We start from the raw sequence: 21473 nt of genomic DNA, 5'->3' as shown, positions 1-21473 counted from the left end.
GAGAGAAAGCAGGAATGAGATACTGAAGTTGCATGATCAGCCATGATCATATTAAATGGTGGTGCAGGCTCGAAGGGCCGAATGGCCTACTCCTGCACCTATTTTCTATGTTTCTCTGTTTCTTTAGTGGAGGCCTGTGCCCTGCAGAGACTTGCTTGGTATGGTTCATTCACCCTGAGGATGGGAGGAGTGTTGGGAGGGCGATACCTGGCACACCTGCTCAGAAGCAGGGTGCACGCAGGAGAAGACGTCGCCGCCAGCACCGTGCAGAGAGGCAGAAGGCAAGGGAGGCAGCAGCCATGATTCGTTCATTCTGCGCCAAACCAGTGTGCCCACCGTCTTCATCGGCCCGAATCAGGATTGCGGTTGGCTGCTTGGGGACAAGGGATATCCCCTGTCCATTTGGCTGCTCACTCCACTGCGGAACCCCAGGACAGCGCCAGAGCATGCATTCGATGACGCTCATTGTGCCACCAGGTGCATCATCGAGCAGTGCATCGACATCCTTAAGCAGAGATTCCGGTGCCTGGACAGCTCTGGTGGCACCTTGCAGTACTCTTCTCAACAGGTCTCCATCATCGTCGTGGTCTGCTGCACGCTGCACAACCTGATCATCATGAGGGGACAGCCGCTGGAGATCGAGCCAGCAGTACCACTTGAGGAGGAGGCGGCGGCGCAGGAGAAGGAGGTGCAGGAGGAGGAGGATGATCCCCATCGCCCCAGAGCAAGGAGGCATCGACCCACTGCCACCCTGGAAGGGCCGGGTGCAGACTGGCCAGCATCCTCCTGGGAGGGTGCATCCTCACATATATGGAGGTGCCTGATACCTCGCCTGCAATCTCCCTCCATGCATTATGTACTGCCTGTCTGCCAGGTCTCCCCACGTCAGGAAACAGTATTCTTCTTCTGTCCTGTCCTCCACACCGTCCATCAGTGTCTCCAGCTCCATATCAGTGAACCTGTTGGCTCTCCTTGCACCTCTTACACCAGCCATCCTTCCAAACTCCTTCCCCCCTCAGGGCCTTACTGCAAACCCTGGCCTTTTGAGCAGCTAGCTCATTAGAAACCCTTACCTGCATGCTGAATTTCTCAGTGATGATAACGCTCAAATTAAGACAGCCACACCACTGAAAAATCCACTTTGGAAGGGTTCATTGGCGTTGGAACCCATTTTTTCACTTTTGGAGCTGAATATGGGGTGGCCCAGCCACAAAACTTTTGTGGCGTTAATGGCCCCAAAAAGGTAGGGGCAGTACAAGTTTTCCAGCAGTGCTGATCGAGCCCGTAATCTCTATGTAAAAAAACATTCACTATTCTCCCCAGTTTTCTTTCGGAGCCTACCTTCTAAGCAAATTCCATCATCTAACAGTGCCCCAGGTGGCAATTTAGATGGTAACTGATGTACCCCTATCACAACTGAGGCAGCAGATTGAAATGTAAGGCAGCCTTGGGGCTCAAGGTTTGTGGTTTCTGAATTGTGACATAGTGCTCTTTCTGTTACATTCCTGTGCTACAAATAAAATCCAGTTTGAAAAGGTAGGTGTCACACATTTTAACTTCAATCTAGTTAATAAACTTTATTGCATGGATTATGACATTACGGTCATAGGCTCAATTCAATTTAATTTTAAATAAGACTCTCCTAAATCTGTAAATGCTATTATATTTTTATTATATATATATATCAGAATATTTTATTTAGCCATTTTAAAAGGATTGACAGAGCCTGAATCATATTGAACATTTATAAATGGTAATAACATGCAAAAGCACAGGACTATGGAGCAAACAAAGTCAATTCTCATGATATCTAAAAAGCCTTGGGCATCTTCAATATATAAAATATATTTCAAAATTATTTTTTTTACCTTAGATATTGCCCGGGTCCAGTCTTTTAGAATTTCGACATTATCAGTTCCAAAGGAGAAGACTCGTTCTGACAGCAAATACATCTCAAAGGTATAGCTCACCCTGAAGCAAACAAGAAAGAAAGAACAGCATTAGAATCTTGTAATAATAAGGCATCGGAGGCTACTTCACAAACCTATTGCTTCAAGCCGAAAGCAAGCATGCTAATATTCTCACGCACTGGATTTCAAGTGGACTGAACAAAGTATTTATCAGATGATCACATACATTGACTTAGATTCTGCACCGAATGAACTTTGGATAAACTACTAATCTCTTTTTTCAAAGCCTCTGATAATAAACCCAAATTTCAACATTTTATGCAGCAAAGTTTAGGCGTTAAGTAACTTGGAGGCCGAAATTGCCCTCCGCCCCATTTGGGGCAGATAAATTGAATTAAGTGGTGATTCTCCGCCAGAATCGATGGGATTGAGAATCGATCGAAATTGCCCTCTTTAAAAAAAAATGATAGGAGCGGTGTTTGGGCGGCTGCGGAAGGCGGTGTCATCAATGCCGCGCTAACGCGTATCAACATCCCTCCCCTTCATTTAAAGGGGAGGGCCACTGCAAACTCTGCAATCACTTTAGTGGCACACAAAGGGCCACCCGGCACCCAAGAGGATGTGCCAGGCTGCCTATTGGCAGCCTAGCCGAACCAGTGGCTGCCATTGTCTGGTCAATTGCAGAGTCGGCCGACAATTAAAATAAAATGGTGGCCGTGGCAGTGCGCCCTCCCCTTTAAGGGTGGACGCACCGCCCAGTCACTGGCAGCTTCCCGCCGGTAAAAGGTGTCGGGGGCACTGATTGGCTGCGGCTCCGCTCCCAGGAGGTAATTTCCCTCTCGGGGCGGAAATTGAGTCCATTTCTGCCACCCCCAGTTCGGGGGCAATTTCAGATAGGTTGGACCATCTGCCTGCCCCTAGACGGAAAGGCCTTACCGCCCCAATACCACCTGTTAGAGATGGTAATGGGCCTTCAAGAGGGGGGCAATTTCGGCCCCCTGATGTGGAACCAGTCTGGAATGAACTTGAACAGCCTCATTCCAATCGGCATACCACTGATGCGGCATAAACATATGGAAAATAAATTAATTAAACATTCTATAGTTACATCTGAGTTGACATCTGTTACACCATCACCAAACTGCATTTTCTCTATATACAATACTGCCATATTCAATGAAGCAAATGCATGTCAGCACCAAACACTAGAAAATAATAGACTGCACTAAAAAGTTTCATATGATCATTGTAGGAGTACTTAAATATTGAACCAGAAAGGAAAGGATATTTCTCATGATAGCATTACATTTACTCAGGGTATCAAGGTACATAGCCAGATGGCCACCATAAGGGATGTAGATGGTACTCATATTCAAAGGTCATAAAATCCTTTGCTGATTTCAGCATTTCTCTGGTGCAGCGTTCCTACAAGCCAATGTTTAGGCTTGCAAATTGAGATGGTAGCTATTGCAGTTGTTTTTTTGACTCCAGAATCAATGCAGCAAGTTCTCAGTGATTGTTTGGGCTTCTCCAATCCACCCACTGAGACCTCATAGAGCTCATTAACATATGTTAAAATCAGGGTCACTGGAGTTGGCATGGCAAAATCTCAAGTCAGGCTCACAATGTGTTTGGGGTAACTTCGAACGAGATAAATAAGGTGTACCTGTTGTCAGTAGCAGCTGAGCCTGAAAGATGCAGGAACGTTGACAACTGATTACGGGAGCTGAGAAAGGCAGCACTTGACTTATCACTGATTGCCTGCAGGACTGAGACCACTGGGATATTTTTGCCCCCATTTACAGTGGGATGTTCGGAGGACCAGGCATAGGATTCCAATGGGTGCTCCTTTGTTTTCAACAATAATAGAGGAGCAGCAGCATAAGAGGATGGAGGAAAGGAGAGCACACCACAGGGTGAAGAACAGTACTTCCATAATAGGAATTTGGCTAGAGTGGAAATTCGAATCAGAGAGTGACATCAATGGTTGGATATAGGACTTAAGGGAGTAGTGTCCAAAATTGCAGATGATACTAAAATAATAGGAATACTAAATCATTCGGAGGACAAATAAAAACAGTTTGAGGATAGTTACAAGTGATGGAATGGGCAAGAAAAAAGTGGCAGATGTATTTCACCTTCATTAAACATGAGGTGGTACATTGTCATTGAAGAACAGTAGTTATTATACTTTGAACGGGGAAGAGCTGGATGAGGTGAAAGAGCCGAGGGATTTGGGGATTCAGGTTCACTTGAAAAGGCAGCACCTTAATTGGAAAAATGCGAATGGAATTATGGGTTTTATGGCAAGAGCTGTAGAATATCAAAGTTGAGGTGGAATGATGCATCTATATAAAGCCTTAGTTAGACCACAGTTAGATTACTGTTTTGTCCTCCACACTATGCCAATAATGTTAAGATAATAGATTCAAGAATATGCTGCTTGGTGTGAGGAAATACAAATACAAAGAAAAACTTGAAAAATTGGAGCTGTTTTCATTAGAACAGAGGAGATGAGCAGATAATTTTATCAAGGTATTTAAGAAGGGATGGTTCAGGGTAGAAAGAAACAGATCATTTGCGATGGTTGAGGGATCTAAGGAAAAGGGATAGACAAATAAGAGTAAATACATGAGATTTAGGACAGAGAACAGAAGAAACTTTGACTTAGAAATTCCCTACTTTAGCACCACCCGTTTGCGCTGGAAACGTGGCAAAAAATGGCAGCCGTCATTCTAGCACCCTTCTCTGTTACAGAACTTGGTGGCCACCATTTTCATGAGGGGGGCAGCGCTAGTCCTGGAAATGTAAAGGAAGAGTGACACAACACCAACTTAACGTCATGCTCTGTGAACTTCGACCTCAGCACTGAATTTGGTGCCGAATCCAAAGCTTGCTCTGAAAAGTGAGTAATCAGCAGACTGAAAAACAATGTCAGCAGTTCTTAAAGGAACGCACATATCTTTCAGGCAAGTTTGTATTTAAGCTTTTGGACTGCAATTTTATTTTATTGATGTAGTGTCTTGGTGCAATACAAGTTAAATGTTTTTTTTTTAAATGTGCAGGGAATGCTGCTGGACACTTGCAAGGCCTCAGACAGTAAAGGAAGGCCTCTGAGAAGACAGAAAATGCTGGAAATACTCAGGAGGTCAGACAACATCCGTGGAAAGAGAAACAGAGTTCACGTCTCAGATCAAAATGTGCTTAACCTGCTGAATATTTTCAGCATTTTATGCTAATTTTCAGATTTATACATCCCCTCGCAGAGGGAAGAGGAAGAGGCAGAAGAGGAAGAGTCAGACGAGGAAGAAACAGAAGAGGAGGAAGCAGAAGGAAGGATGCAACCCAGACAGCTCCTTTCTGGCCAGAATATCCAGAATGGAATCATGCACCTGCGGTACCAGTGACCACAACCCAAAAATTGCTTTCAACATTTATCCCACACCTTCCCTTCCCTCTGTTATTGACCACCGCAGTGTTCTCTTGGCTGCAATGCTGAAATGAAAGTCACCACAAAGGAAACTTTCCAATCCAACTTTATACATCTATCCATCCAATATGACATCATGAAATCAACTCATCACCCTTATGCATTCCCTTAGTTACTGTCTTGTGTGTGCCTTTGCCTATCCTACTAATGTCATGCAGTGCTTCACCAATGGCTACAGCATTGGCTAGTAGAAGGCTGCTGAGTTTCAGTGAGTGACACTGCAAATGGTGTTGCTCATTGACCTTGAGGAGCTGGTGGCTGGGAGTGTCAAATCAATCTTCTCTTCTTCAGTCTCCTCTCCCTCTTCTTTATCAACCACTGGCTGGGCAGGCTGGATTTCTTTGGTGTGAAATGAGGAAGGCACAAGAATGGATTTGTGGGAGGGTGGGGAAAGCAAGAGGTGCATGCCAGGAGGAGGATAATATACAAGGATACCAGCATCTTGTATCCTTTCAGCCCCGCTGCTGGCCAAAGGCTCAGCCAGGCCCCTGCCAAGAATAGCCAGCACCGCCTCCTCCAAGGGGGTGAGGTGAGGCTAGGAATGGGAGGTGTGCCTTGTGTTTGGTACAGATTGTTGGTAGGTGAGTAATGGGGGTGGTGTGGAGTTGTGCATTGAGCAGAGTATGAGGCTAGTGATGCAGTTGGTAGGTGATGTCTTTTGAAGATGCATTCACTGACCTTGACCAGTGGTCTGAGGTCATGAAGCTTCTTTGGGCATTGGAGCCAGGTGGTGGGGCGACCCTGCTGGCAGTGATGGCCTCATGACGTAGTCCCACATCCTTCTTTCTGGAGGGTCTCCTGGCTCCTGTTGGGAGAGGACTCCCTGCACAAAGCTGCAGTGCTGCGTGCGAGACTCTGGGTGCCCCTTCCCTGGCATGCTGAGCCATTCGTGTTAGTGTGAAGCGTGTATGAGGCTAGTGTGGTCTGGAGTTCAGCTTTAAGAGCTGAAGACTCCCATTTGGGAATTCTTTTAAATGTTAATTTTTTTCAGAAGTCAGTTGAGCTTTAAATGCTAAAAATTGCCTGTTGTTACATGATTTTTATTTCTTTCATTTCGGAGGATAGGTCCCTTGTAAGAGACCGAACTGCTTTCTGCAATGACAGCTTCGCTTTAACAGGAGGTTCTTCTTGCTGTAATAATGCTACATCCACGCTACATTGTGCCTGCTTCCGGGGTTAATGCCACCAGTACGGCATTGCACTGTAACTTTCGTGCTGGGCTAATGTTAATTAGCCACCAGCGGCAATTTACCGGTCCTGCCAGCCTACCATTTTTGGCGGCCGTGAATACCGGCCCGCAGGTTTTTAACCGCTATCGAATTCCACATCCCCCCTCCTCTCCCCCCCCTTCTCCCCCCTCTCCTCTCCTCACCTCTCCCCCCACCCATCTCCTCTCCCCCACGCCCCTCTTCCCTCCTCTCCCCCCTCTCCTCGACCCCCCCCACTCCTCTCCCCCCGTCCTCTCCCCTCCTCTCCTCCTCTCTCTCCCCCCATCCCCCCTCCCCTCCCCCCCTAATTAATTGCTTATTAATTTTTGTGCTTTGTGGTGCTTTAAATGTAATTACTTGCGCCGATTCCTTAACTGTAAGTAAGGTCTTTCTGTATGGACAAAAGTGGACACATACACTGCCCTAAGTTAGTTTAGTACAAGTTTTTTCTGGTCAAATTGGCATAAATGGTGTAAGTGGCTGGGACCGCCCCCTTTTGAAAAAAAAACTGACCTAACAAAAAACCTTACTAACTCACTTACACTGGTGCAAATTAAATGGCCATATTTGCAACTAAATAGTTACACCAGAAAAATCAAGTCACACCAAAAAAAATTGTGCAACTTGTGATGTATGTAGCACTCAAATCACTGACTCCACACAGTCTGGTGTTGTAGTAACTGCTGTGACCTTGGTCCTTTATTGTGTAACTCCAGAGTGTGATGGGCAGCCTTTTATACTCTGTCTCGCAGGTGCTTTCGGGTCTCCCAACACAGTGCCCCTTCTGGCGCACCATTGTAAATATACATTTAATGTACATGGACAGTACATAACACAACTCATGGGGAAATTTGGGCCCTAAGATTCTAGATATAGGGACAGGGCAGGCACGTAGGATTAGGTCTGCTCCTACTGCTCATGTGGATCACAATCACCAGCATGGACTGGTTGGGCCAAGCAGCTTGATTCTATGTTCTGCTGCCCAAGAAAGAAATGGGAGAGCAGCAAGGGTATTACCTTGCCATGTTATCAAACTTTTTCCATGACCTGCATTTCTGGGGGTGAGAGAACTGACATTCAGTGCCACTGGTAACTCCCTCCACAATGCACACAACACATTTTTCTGTGGTTTCCTCGCATGTCTGGTCTTTTTGTCCTTTGCCCTAGCTCATCCAGGAGGGCATGTTGGTTGGCCTCATGGATATTGTGTGTTTTCTTTTAGCCTGCTTGCAATGGGCCTGCTTCCTTCTTTTGGTGATTCTGCCACATTCTCCAGTGGCAGACGTTCATTAAATGTGGCACAAAACCACACAATCCATTCAGAATAACTACCCGACAGTCAGCATACTGAGCCATACATTTTCCCACTGACCTGCTGCTTTCCAAAGCTTACTGTTGCAATCAGCTGTTCTCGGCTTTTTAGAAGGCTGCACTCTAACATCCAAATCTCTTCCCCACCAGTGCATTATTCTCATTTTGCATAGGTCTTTTGTTACTGAACTGCCAGTAGATATTTAAATGAGCTGACCCTGCAAATGATGGTCGGGTCAGCAATATTGATGATCTGCAAGTGCAGGGATGTAACATTGCTGTAAATAGCCCTGCAGAACCTGGGTCCAAAGTGTTCTGCTGGGGGAAGGAGGGCTGAGGATGGGTGCTGGTCTACTTTTTCATATTTGGAACTTTCTCCTTTCCCACCACTTTGTTTTCATGTCAGACCTCCTGCACCTGCATTTCAGTCCCTCAGCCCTCTATGCTTGTGTGGGCTTCTTCCATGATTTTACATTGTCTTAACTGTTTAGGCGTTCAATCTCTTTACAGTGCCTTATTAAGGTGATCTTTAACATTTACACTTTTACAGTTTTTTTTATTATTAAGCAGTTCACAGATCATTCAATCCGTTCACTTCTTTCCCGTGATTGGAGCATTTGTTGATTTTTCCTCTCCTCTCTTTTTCTCCCAACCCTTTATCATTAAAAAGCTCACTTACTTTTCTGTTTTCAGTTCTGAGTAAGGGTCAACCCATCTTTTCTCTCTGCTGATGCTAACTGACCTACTGTGACAGCATTTTCAGTTTATGTTTCAGTAATCAACAAAAACAATTGAGCATCCATTAGCAAAGTCAGGAAAAGAAAAAGGATGTAATGCAACATTGAACATTCACTAAAAATTCTGAATCAATGTGAAGCTGTTATTAACAAGGTTTATTGAGTACCAGGATGCATTCAGAGAGCAATTGATTATAACCTTGAAACAAGATTATTGTATCCCTGTATAATTCATGGCTAAGGTCAATGATTGGAACAGTGTATGCAAGACTGGCCATTCTGACTGATGCATTCAAGAAAACCAAGTCAAGAGCATCAAAAACAATTTTGGAGTTTGGACTCGAATACAGAATTGCATTTATTTTCATTGGAGACAGGACAATGAAGGCGAGACATCAGGCCCCAAATTATTAGAATCAAAAATGAGAGCAAAAGTTATAAGAAGCTTATTCACTCCAGAGTAGATAATATGCACAACAGACCCTATTTAACTGATGATCGATTAACTTTTGTTTAAGGGAGCTGAATAATTACTGACAAATAGTACTGAAGGTTTGATGAATAAGAAAGGACAAATGAATGAACTTTTATTTATATAGTAGCTTATCATATCTCTCAGGATGTCCCAAAGCACTTCACATCGACTGAACTACGTTCTGTAGTGTAGTCCCCGTTATGTGGGTAAACATGGCAGCCAATTTGTGCAAACAATTCCAAAAACAACAAATTAGATTAATGACCGTGTAATCTGTTTTTGGCAGTGCTGATTGATTGGCTGGAAGGCAAGTAGCATGCCATTCTCTTCTTTGAGTAATTCCCTGGGCTACTTTACTTCTACTTGAATAGTCAAGCACGTCACCTGAAAGAAAAGGGGCAGGATTTTCGGCTTTCGGGGTTTTTTGGCGAAAACGGTAGCGATATGTGAGACTTACCATTTTCGCTGTGTTTTTAGGCCGAACTCTCGGTCTTTACATCTGCGCCAGTTGCGTATCGGTAAGGGGGGCATTGCACAAGCATTCGCGGTGCAAAACGAGAGTTTCGTCAACTTTAGTCCGGGGCCAGAAGCACTTGGGAGGGGGGGAAAAATTGCAAAAAACATTCGAAAACATTCAATCAATCAATCATAGGCAATCCCTCAGAATCGAGGGAGACTTGTTTCCACTCTTAAAATGAGTGCTTAGATGGCTGAACAGTCCAATACGAGAATCACAGTCCCTGTCACAGGTGGGAAAGATAGGCATTGAGGGAAAGGGTGGGTGGGACTGGTTTGCCGCATGCTCTTTCCACTGCCAGCGCTTAACTTCTCAGCGCTGAGACTCGAGGTGCTCAGCGCCCTCCCGGATGCACTTCTTACACTTAGGGCAGTCTTTGGCCAGGGACTCCCAGGTTTAAGTGGGGATGTTGCACTTTTTCAGGGAGACTTTGTAACATTTCCTCTGCCCACCTTTGGCTCATTTGTCATGAAGGAGTTCTGAGTAGAGCGCTTGCTTTGGGAGTCTCATGTCTGGCATATAAAATTCTGATGGGATTGGACAGGTTAGATGTAGGAAGAATGTTCCCGATGTTGGGGAAGTCCAGAACCAGGGGCCACAGTCTAAGGATAAGGGGTAAGCCATTACCGAGATGAGGAAAAACTTCTTCACTGAGAGAATTGTGAACCTGTGGAATTCTCTACCACAGAAAGTTGTTGAAGCCCGTTCGTTAGATATATTCAAATGGGAGTTAGATGTGGCTCTTACGGCTAAAGGGATCAAAGGGTATGGAGAGAAAGCAGGAATGGGGTACTGAAGTTGCATGATCAGCCACGATCATTTTGAATGGTGGTGCAGGCTCGAAGGGCCGAATGGTCTACTCCTGCACCTATTTTCTATGTTTTTATGTGACCTGCCCAGTGGAGCTGATTAAGTATGGTCAGTGCTTCTATGCTGGGGATGTTGGCCTGGTCGAGGACGCTAATGTTGGTGCGTCTGTCCTCCCAGGGGATTTGTAGGATCTTGCGAAGGCATCGTTGGTGGTATTTCTCCAGCGACTTGAGATGTCTACTGTACATGGTCCATGTTTCTGAGCCATACAGGAGGGTGGGTATTACTACTGCCCTGTAGACCATGAGCTTGGTGACAGTTTTGAGGGCCTGGTCTTCAAACACTCTTTTCCTCAGGCGACCGAAGGCTGCACTGGCGCACTTGTTGATATGAGGCTCCCCAGATATGGGAAATGGTCCACGTTGTCCAGGGCCATGCCGTGGATCTTGATGACTGGGGGACTGTGCTGTGCGGTAAGGACAAGCTGGTGGAGGACCTTTGTCTTGCTGATGTTTAGTGTAAGGTCCATGCTTTCGTACACCTCAGTAAATACGTTGACTATGTCCTGGAGTTCAGCCTCTGTATGTGTGCAGGCGCAGGCGTCGTTCACGTACCGTAGCTCGACGACAGAGGTTGGGGTGATCTTGGACCTGGCCTGGAGACGGTGTAGATTGAAAAGCTTTCCACTGGTTGAGTAGTTTTGTTCCACTCCAGCGGGGAGCCTGTCGATTGTGCGGTGGAGCATGGCAACGAGGAAGAGTGAGAAGAGGGTTGGGGCGATGACGCAGCCCTGTTTGACCCCGGTCCGGATGTGGATTGGGTCTGTAATGGATCCATTGGTAAGGATCACGGCCTGCATGTTGTTGTACCCGCGCCATGACATGAATGCTGGATGGATCATCGCCTAATCCGATGCGTCATTGACAACAACATAGCCCCAAAGCGGAGGGGGCAGCAGAAGCAGTGCTACAAAAAAATCAATGCTGGGGCACTTAAAGCCCCAGCTCAGAGAGCCCTATACAGTCAGCACCTCACAGCTAACCTGGCGTGCCTTGATGACCCTGAGACGCAGAGTGCCCACAGCGCTTGGTCTGCCCTCCAGGCCTCTATAATCTTCTGGAGTTTTTTGAGAATGTTTCCAGTAAAGTGGACAAAGGAGAACCAGTTGATGTGGTATATTTGGAATTTCAGAAGGCTTTCGACAAGGTCCCACACAAGAGATTAATGTGCAAAGTTAAAGCACATGGGATTGGGGGTAGTGTGCTGACGTGGATTGAGAACTGGTTGTCAGACAGGAAGCAAAGAGTAGGAGTAAATGGGTACTTTTCAGAATAGCAGGCAGTGACTAGTGGGGTACCGCAAGGTTCTGTGCTGGGGCCCCAGCTGTTTACATTGTACATTAATGATTTAGACGAGGGAATTAAATGTAGTATCTCCAAATTTGCGGATGACACTAAGTTGGGTGGCAGTGTGAGCTGCGAGGAGGATGCTATGAGGCTGCAGAGTGACTTGGATAGGTTAGGTGAGTGGGCAAATGAATGGCAGATGAAGTATAATGTGGATAAATGTGAGGTTATCCACTTTGGTGGTAAAAACAGAGAGACAGACTATTATCTGAATGGTGACAGATTAGGAAAAGGGGAGGTGCAACGAGACCTGGGTGTCATGGTACATCAGTCATTGAAGGTTGGCATGCAGGTACAGCAGGCGGTTAAGAAAGCAAATGGCATGTTGGCCTTCATAGCGAGGGGATTTGAATACAGGGGCAGGGAGGTGTTGCTACAGTTGTACAGGGCCTTGGTGAGGCCACACCTGGAGTATTGTGTACAGTTTTGGTCTCCTAACTTGAGGAAGAACATTCTTGCTATTGAGGGAGTGCAGCGAAGATTCACCAGACTGATTCCCGGGATGGTGGGACTGACCTATCAAGAAAGACTGGATCAACTGGGCTTGTATTCACTGGAGTTCAGAAGAATGAGAGGGGACCTCATAGAAACGTTTAAAATTCTGACGGGTTTAGACAGGTTAGATGCAGGAAGAATGTTCCCAATGTTGGGGAAGTCCAGAACCAGGGGTCACAGTCTAAGGATAAGGGGTAAGCCATTTAGGACCGAGATGAGGAGAAACTTCTTCACCCAGAGAGTGGTGAACCTGTGGAATTCTCTACCACAGAAAGTAGTTGAGGCCAATTCACTAAATATATTCAAAAGGGAGTTAGATGAAGTCCTTACTACTCGGGAGATCAAGGGGTATGGCGAGAAAGCAGGAAGGGGGTACTAAAGTTTCATGTTCAGCCATGAACTCATTGAATGGCGGTGCAGGCTAGAAGGGCTGAATGGCCTACTCCTGCACCTATTTTCTATGTTTCTATGTTTCTAACCAGTGCCTGCAAAGAGGCGCTCGGTCACTCGACCAGGAACCACAAGGATTGGTTTGATGAGAATGATCAGGAGATCCAAGAGCTTTAATGACAAGAACACTACGCTGAAGTACGTCAGAGAGGAAATAGCAGAGAATTTGACCAGAATGTTTCAATTCCCTTTAGATATACAATGCACAAATTTATCTTTGTTGCTTTGCTTTTGTATCTATGTTCCCATTATAACCGAAAATACTTTTGCCTTTTTTTATGGCTTAACTGCTTCTTCTCATACTTTCAAGGAATGTTGTATTTGACACAGAAGGTGTCCCTCTTCCAATACATCATCAGTATTTTTCCAGAGTGCATATTCTCATTCCTTTCTTTGCCTTCCAAATTTCTCTGCAGTAAATTGCATTTGTTACATATCTGCTCACTTCCTAACCTGTTTATTTCTTCAAGTCTACAGTCCTTCTCATTTTCTAAAACCCTTACTGAGACTGTGCTTCATACATCGATATGATATGGAATTGGGCTGTTCAATCTACTTAGCTAAGCTTTCTTAGCCTGCTTGTAATACCGTACAGGTGCAGCGCCTAAAATACGGAACCCTCGGGACTGAGGCCGTTCTGGATTCTGGGCTTTTCCGAACTTTGACGTCACAAATCTGGAAACACTTGAGCCCAGGTTCGGGTATTTCCCAATTTCGGAACATCAGAAAGGGCAGGGGGCGGGGGGGGGGATTCCCGCCGAGGAGCTGTTCAGGCTGTCCGGCCCCGCTGTGGATGTGCTCGGGCGGGGCCCCACCGAGGAGGTGTTCGGGCAGGCCCCGCCGAGGAGGCCCCGAGGTAAGGGCAGCGGTGGTGAGGCGAGCGGGGCGAGGCCAGGCCAGGCCTGAGGTCGGGCAGCGGCGGGTCCCCGAGGTTGGCAGGGTTGTCGGGTCTGTATTCCGGAACATTTTACGGATTCCGGACGACCCTGCCACTGATTATCCCGGAGTCCAGGTTCTGGAACATGCCGGATTCCGGAACTCTGGATTCTCGACGCTGCACCTGTATGGCAATTGTTTGATGGGATGCGTGATTTAAATATTAGTTAAGGTTTTTGTCTTGCCCATTTTGATGGACTGTGCCACAGAGATCAGCATCCACCAGTCCATCTGCGAATGAATTAAGCAAAAGCGACAAAGGCAAAAGGAATTCTGAGGGATCTCAAACAGCCAGTGCCAAGTCATATGTTCAAACTCTTGAGACACTATGGCATTCCCTGAAATTATTGATGAATCTATTAAAAGAATACACTTGGGACAGATTTTTGTCTTGACCACCTGGGCAGTAATCGGGCAGAGTGAATCACCTGCCCTTTCGAGGATCTGCCTGGATTTCATTCCACTGACTTCAAAGTAATGCCAGATCACCACCCTGGCAGTAAAGATAAAAACTGCCTGAGTGAATTAACAACTAGTACATAGTTTTAAACATTTAATAATGGAATATAAGACAGAGAGTAAGGATAAACGGTTAATTTTGCGGTTGGCAGGCTGTAACTAGTGGGCTGTCGCAAGGCTCAGTGCTTGGGCCTCAGCTACTAACAATCTATATTAATGACTTGGATGATATTGACTTGGAGTGCAATGTATCCAAGTTTGCTGACAATACAAAGCTAGGTGGGAAAATAAGCTGTGAGGGGGACACAAAGAGTCTGCAAAGGGATAGAGACAGGTTAAGTGAGTGGGCAATAAGGTGGCAGATGGAGTATAATTTGCTTGCACCCTCCTGTTTAATTCTGCCCATCTCCTTTCAACAGCAGTGACAAGGGCCTCATTTGTCTCACTGATGAGTTTTCTGGCTCTCTGCCCGCTCCCATCTCCATCCATCATGAATTAAATCTAAAAATGGCTGATTCAGCCCTGTGTGTACTACGCATGTGTGGGCGCTCCCTGACACCTGACGAGAAGCACAGGAAGAAGAAAAAAAATTGCAAAAGAAAAAAAAATTTGCGCATGTGCATAAGGTCCGATTTTTTTTTGCTCACAAATTTCGGCTCCGGTGCACAAATTCAGTGTGCAACAGCGGATTCATAGCTATTGCGAACATGCTTAACCGTTTGCCGAATTTTGCGAGCTATGGCGGTAACAGTAACCCAAAGGTAAAAAAAAATTTTTGCTGCGATTATCTCCCGAAAACTCAAGATTTTAGCCCCAAGTGTGGTCTCACCAAAGCCCTGTACAATTGTAGTAAGGTTATTCACTTTGGTAGGAAGAATAGAAAACCGAATATTATTTAAATGATGAGAAACTATTAAATGTTGGTATTCATTAAGTTTATCGAGGAGTTAAGTCATGGCAGGAGAGCTCAGACATGTGTTATGCTTCTCCTGTACTATGTGCAAAGTCAGGGATGCTTCCGGTGTCCCTGACGACTACGTGTGCGGGAAGTGTATCCAGCTGCAGCTCCTGACAGACCGCATTGCGGCACTGGGGCTGCGGGTGGATTCACTCTGGAGCATGCACGAAGCTGAGAATAATGTGAATAGCACGTTTAGTGAGTTGGTCTTACCGCAGGAAAAGGGTACACAGCCAGATAGGGAATGGGTGACCAACAGGAAGGGCAGTGCAAGGAAGGTAGTGCAGGGGTCACCCCCCTGCAAAACAGATACACCACTTTGGGTGCTGTTGAGGGGATGACTCGCCAGGGGAGGTCACTCTTCGTCAAGGGGTCTCGCACAACAAGATTGCTAATTAGTCCTTTCTCATTGCACATCACCCAGTTGAGGATGGCCAGCTCCCTGGTTGGTTCCTCGACATATTGGTCGAGAAAACCATCCTTAATACACTCCAGGAAATCCTCCTCCACTGCATTGCTACCAGTTTGGTTAGTCCTATTAACATGTAGATTAAAGTCACCCATGATAACTGCTGTACCTTTATTGCATGCATTCCTTACTTCTTGTTTGCTGCTGTCCCCAACCTCACTACTACTGTTTGGTGCTCTGTACACATCTCCCACTCGCGTTTTCTGCCCTTTGATATTCCGCAGCTCCACCCATACCAATTCCACATCATCCAAGCTAATGTCCTTTCTTACTATCACATTAATTTCCTCTTTAACCAGCAACGACACCCCACCTCCTTTTCCTTTCTGTCTATCCTTCCTAAATGTTGAAGACACCTGGATGTTGAGTTCCCAACCTTGGTCACCCTGGAGCCATGTCTCTGTGATGCCAATTACATCATACCCATTAACTGCTATCTGCGCAGTTAATTCGTCCACCTTATTCCAAATACTCCTCGCATTGAGGCACAGAGCCTTCAGGTTTGTCTTTCTAACACACTTTGCCCCTTTAGAATTTTGCTGTAATGTGGCCCTTTTTGCCTTAGGTTTCTCTGCCTTCCATTTTTACTTTCCTTCTTTCTATCTTTTGCTTCTGCCCCCATTCTACTTCCCTCTGTCTCCCTGCATAGGTTCCCATCCCCCTGCCATATTAGTTTAACTCCTCCCCAACAGCACTCGCAAACACTCCCCCGAGGACATTGGTTCCAGTCCTGCCCATGTGCAGACTGTCCGGTTTTTACTGGTCCCACCTCCCCCAGAACCGGTTCCAGTGTCCCAGGAATTTGAATCCATCCCTGCTGCACCACTGTTCAAGCCACGTATTCATCTGAGCTATCCTGCGATTCCTACTTTGACTAGCATGTGGCACTGGTGGAAATCCTGAGATTACTACTTTTGAGGTCCAAATTTTTAATTTAGCTCCTAGCTCACTAAATTCGTCTTGTAGCACCTCATCCCGTTTTTTTACCTATATCGTTGATACCTATATACACGACAACTGGCTGTTCACCCTCCCTTTTCAGATTGCCATATACCTGCTCTGAGACATCCTTGACCCTTGCACCAGGGAGGCAACATACCATCCTGGAGTCTTGGTTGCGGCCGCAGAAACGTCTGATTATTCCCCTTACAATTGAATCCCCTATCACTATTGCTCTCCCACTCTTTTACCGCTGCCCTCCTGTGCAGCAGAGCCACCCACGGTGGTAGAATTCTTTATTAGGATGGAGAGTGACACAGTTAATTCAGAAACTAGGGTCCTGAACTTAAGGAAAGGTAACTTCGATGGTTTGACGCGTGAATTGGCTAGAATAGACTGGCAAATGATAATTAAAGGGTTGACGGTGGATAGGCAATGGCAAACATTTAAAGATCACATGGATGAACATCAGCAATTGTACATCCCTGTCTGGAGTAAAAATAAAACAGGGAAGATGGCTCAACCGTGGCTAACAAGGGAAATCAAGGATAGTGTTAAATCCAAGGAAGAGACATATCAATTGGCCAGAAAAAGCAGCAAACCTGAGGACTGGGATAAATTTAGAATTCAGCAGAGGCGGACTAAGGGTTTAATTAAGAGGGGGAAAATAGAGTACGAGAAGACGATTGCTGGGAACATAAAAACTGACTGCAAAAGCTTCTATGGATATGTGAAGAGAAAAAGATGAGTGAAGACAAACGTAGGTCCCTTGCAGTTGGATTCAGGTGAATTTATAATGGGGAACAAAGAAATGGCAGACCAATTGAACTAATACGTTGGTTCTGTCTTCACGAAGGAAGACACAAATAATCTTCTGAAAGTACTAGGGGACCGAGGGTCTAGTGAGAAGGAGGAACTGAAGGATATCCTTATCAGACGGGAAATTGTGTTAGGGAAATTGATGGGATGGAAGGCCGATAAATCCCTGGGGCCTGATAGTCTGCATCCCAGAGTACTTAAGGAAGTGGCCCTAGAAATAGTGGATACATTGGTGATAATTTTCCAACAGTCTACCGACTCAGGATAAGTTCCTATGGATTGGAGGGTAGCTAATGTAACACCACTTTTAAAAATGGGAGGGAGAGAGAAAGCGCGTAATTATAGACCAGTTAGCCTGACATCAGTGGTGGGGAAAATGTTGGAATCAATTATTAAGGATGAAATAGCAACATATTTGGAAAGCAGTGACAGAATCATCCAAGTCAGCATGGATTTATGAAAGGGAAATCTTGCTTGCCAAATCTTCGGGAATTTTTTGAGGATGTAATTCGTAGAGTGGACAAGGGAGAACAGTGGATGTGGTGTATTTGGACTTTCAAAAGGCTTTTGACAACGTCCCACACAAGAGATTGTTGTGCAAAATCAAAGCAAATGGTATTGGGGGTAATATACTGGCGTGGATAGAGAACTGGTTGGCAGGCAGGAAGCAGAGAGTCAGGATAAACGGGTCCTTTTCAGAATGGCAGGCAGTGACTAGTGGAGTGCCGCAGGGCTCAGTGCTGGAACTCCAGCTCTTTACAATATACATTAATGATTTGGATGAAGGAATTGAGTGTAATATCTCCAAGTTTGCAGATGACACTAAACTGGGTGGCGGTGTGAGCTGTGAGGAGGATGCTAAGAGGTTGCAGGGTGACTTGGACAGGTTAGGTGAGTGGGCAAATACACGGCAGATGCAGTATAATGTGGATAAATGTGAGGTTATCCACTTTGGGGGCAAAAACGCAAAGGCAGAATATTATCTGAATGGTGGCAGATTAGGAAAAGGGGAGGTGCAACGAGACCTGGGTGTCATGGTATATCAGTCATTGAAAGTTGGCATACAGGTGCAGCAGGCAGTAAAGAAGGCAAATGGTATGTTGGCCTTCATAGCTAGGGAATTTGAGTATAGGAGCAGCGAGGTCTTACTGCAGTTGTACAGGGCCTTGGTGAGGCCTCACCTAGAATATTGTGTTCAGTTTTGGTCTCCTTATCTTAGGAAGGACGTTCTTGCTATTGAGGGAGTGCTGCGAAGGTTCACCAGACTGATTCCCGGGATGGCAGGACTGACATATGAGGAGAGACTGGATCAACTGGGCCTATCTACATTGGAGTTTAGAAGGATGAAAGGGGATCTCATAGAAACATATAAGATTCTGACGGGACGGGACAAATTAGATGCGGGTAGATTGTTCGCAATGTGGGGGAAGTCCAGAACCAGGGGACACAGTCTTAGGATAAGGGGTAGGCCATTTAGGACTGAGATGAGGAGAAACTTCTTCACTCAGAGAGTTGTTAACCTGTGGAATTCCCTGTCGCAGAGAGTTGTTGATGCCAATTCATTGGCTATATTCAAGAGGGAGTTAGATATGGCCCTTACGGCTAAGGGGATCAAGGGGTATGGAGAGAAAGCAGGAAAGGGGTACCGAGGGAATGATCAGCCATGATTTTATCGAATGGTGGTGCAGGCTCGCAGGGCCAAATGGCCTACTCATGCACCTATTTTCTATGTTTCTATGTTTCAGAGAGATTTAGGTATCCTCGTACAGGAAACACAGAAAGTTAGCATGCAGGTACAGCAAGCAATTAGGAAGGCAATGGCATGTTTGTTTTTATTGCAAGTTGTTGGTGTACAGGAGTAAAGAAGTCTTACTACAATTGCACAGTTCTTTGGTGAGATCACACTGGGGCTAGAATTTTGAGTTTTCGGTAGATAAACGCGGCAAAATATTTTTTTTAAACTGCTGGGTTACTGTTACCACCTGCTTAGCGCAAAGTCGGCAAATGGTCAAGCATGTTCGCGATAGCGCTAAATTCGATGTTGGCCACTGAATTTGTGCACCGGTGCCGAAATGTTTTGAGCAAAAAAAAAAAATCGGACCTTATGCACATGCACAAATTTTTTTCTCTTTTGCAACTTTTTTTCTTCTTCCTGCGCTTCTCGTCAGGTGTCAGGGAGCACCCGCACATGCGCAGTACACACAGGGCTGAAACAGCCATTTTTAGATTTAATTCACGATGGAAGAGCTGGGAGCGGGCAGAGAGCCAGAAAGTTCATCAGTGAAGCAAACGAGGCCCTTGTCACTGCTGTTGAAAGGAGATGGGCAGAATTAAACAGGAGGGGTGCAAGTAAACCCCTCCCAGCAGTTTTTCATAGAATTTGGAGCAGCATATATGAGGAGGTCTCCTATATCGACGTTATCCGAAGAACCCACACACAGTGCCGCAAGAGGTTTAATGACCTTTGCAGGGTCATCAGAGTAAGTAATATTTTTATTGATGCACTCCATTACTAAATTATAAATCTGACACACTATTTGTTCTCATACTGTTGGTATAGGTAGGCTTAGTGTTGCACCTTACTTGCCATGAATGATCTTGACACATTATTAAGATTACTTTCCGAGATCTTAAAAGATGTTTCTGCACTTCAATGCCTTCCTATGAACCATGTGCAACTTCCAGGGCCATTAAACAGAGGACTGTATTAAATGCACACAGTATGTGCTTTGATGGCTATCTGTGTGTGCCACAAGAGCAGATGGGCCCTCTGGTAACCATTTGCAATTTCATCTTTGCAGGCAAAGATGTCCGATAACCGCCGGGAGCAGCGGCGGACAGATGGCAGTCCACCCCGAAGCATGCGCCTGACAGACATTGAGGAAAGAGTGGCTGGTCTGATCCGTGCCTCAGGGAGGGCAACTGCCCATGGGAGTGCTGATTCCCCATTCGATAATGAGGAAAAATCCTGCACACTCCCTGGGCTAGGTTGGGGCAATGTGATGTATTGTCTGTGGACTAAGGCTGGGGCAATTTCATGCAGTGTCTGTGGACTCGGGTTGGGGCAATGTGATGTACTATCTGTGGTGTCGGGTTGAGGCAATGTCATGCAGTGTCTGTGGACTAGGGTTGGGGCAATGTCATGCAGTGTCTCTGGACTACATATAATGGAGTAGCGGGCATTCCTTCAAATGAGCCTGTGCTATGTGACCTTACTCAGGACACCCTGCCCCCTCCCCTGCTGTTAACCACCCGTCTGTTGTTTTCTATTTACAGATGAGGAGTCACATGCGCCAAATCCTTCAATGGAATCCTCCACCTCAGGCCGTTATGTGGCGGGGGAGGGGAAGGAGGAGGACGAGGGCAAGTGTTATGTATGCAAACCTCACCAATGTGTAAGACTTGCCACCAGGGGGCACATCTGTGGGAGAGCTATGGGTCATCTGTGCATCCAGAGCAAGCAGGTATAAAAGGAAATCCACCATGCTGCTTCCTCACTTTGGAGTTACATTAAAGAGACCAAGGTCACAATGGTTTGAGCTTATAACACAGTCTTGTGGACATTCACGTGATAATGGCTGCCATTGGTATTCTTGAGAGATTTGTTGAGTGTGATGATTGGGAAGCTTTCATTGAACGTCTCGATCAGGCCTTCATGGCCAATGAGCTGGACACGGCTGAGATGGCGGTCAAGCGCAGGGCGATTCTCCTCACCGTATGTGGGTTTTTGATATATGGCCTCGTCAAAAATCTGCTGGCACCGGTCAAACCAATGGACAAGACTTACACATAGCTATGCACGCTGGTTCGGGAACACCTCAAGCCGAAGGAGAGCATCCTAATGGCCAGGTATCGCTTTTACACGCACCATTGCTCTGAGGGCCAAAGCGTGGTGAGCTTTGTCGCCGACCTAAGACGCCTTGCGGGACAGTGCGAATTTGCTGGATCTTTGGGGGAAATGTTGCGGGACATTTTCGTGCTTGGAATTGGCCATGAGGTCATTCTTCGCAAACTGCTGTCTGCCGAATCCCTAGATCTGAGCAAGGCCATCACAATAGCCCAGGCTTTCATATCCACGAGCGAC

The 21473-nt window shown here is 46.0% G+C and overlaps 1 protein-coding gene across 2 annotated transcripts in view; it reads right to left on the bottom strand.

Annotated features, from left to right (window-relative positions):
* Positions 1 to 21473, bottom strand: part of arap2 (ArfGAP with RhoGAP domain, ankyrin repeat and PH domain 2) — a 598549-nt gene that overhangs the window by 212271 nt on the left and 364805 nt on the right. For both annotated transcript variants that reach the window (XM_070870551.1, XM_070870553.1), the window contains exon 17: positions 1869 to 1971. In XM_070870551.1, coding sequence (XP_070726652.1) covers positions 1869 to 1971 — 103 coding nt within the window. The remainder of the gene's footprint in view (positions 1 to 1868; positions 1972 to 21473) is intronic.

Source organism: Pristiophorus japonicus, chromosome 2 (genome assembly GCF_044704955.1).
Source record: "Pristiophorus japonicus isolate sPriJap1 chromosome 2, sPriJap1.hap1, whole genome shotgun sequence".
NCBI classification, from domain to species: domain Eukaryota; kingdom Metazoa; phylum Chordata; class Chondrichthyes; family Pristiophoridae; genus Pristiophorus; species Pristiophorus japonicus.
The sequence above is the reverse complement of the archived record's forward strand: the minus strand, read 5'-3'. Positions and strand labels throughout refer to the sequence as shown.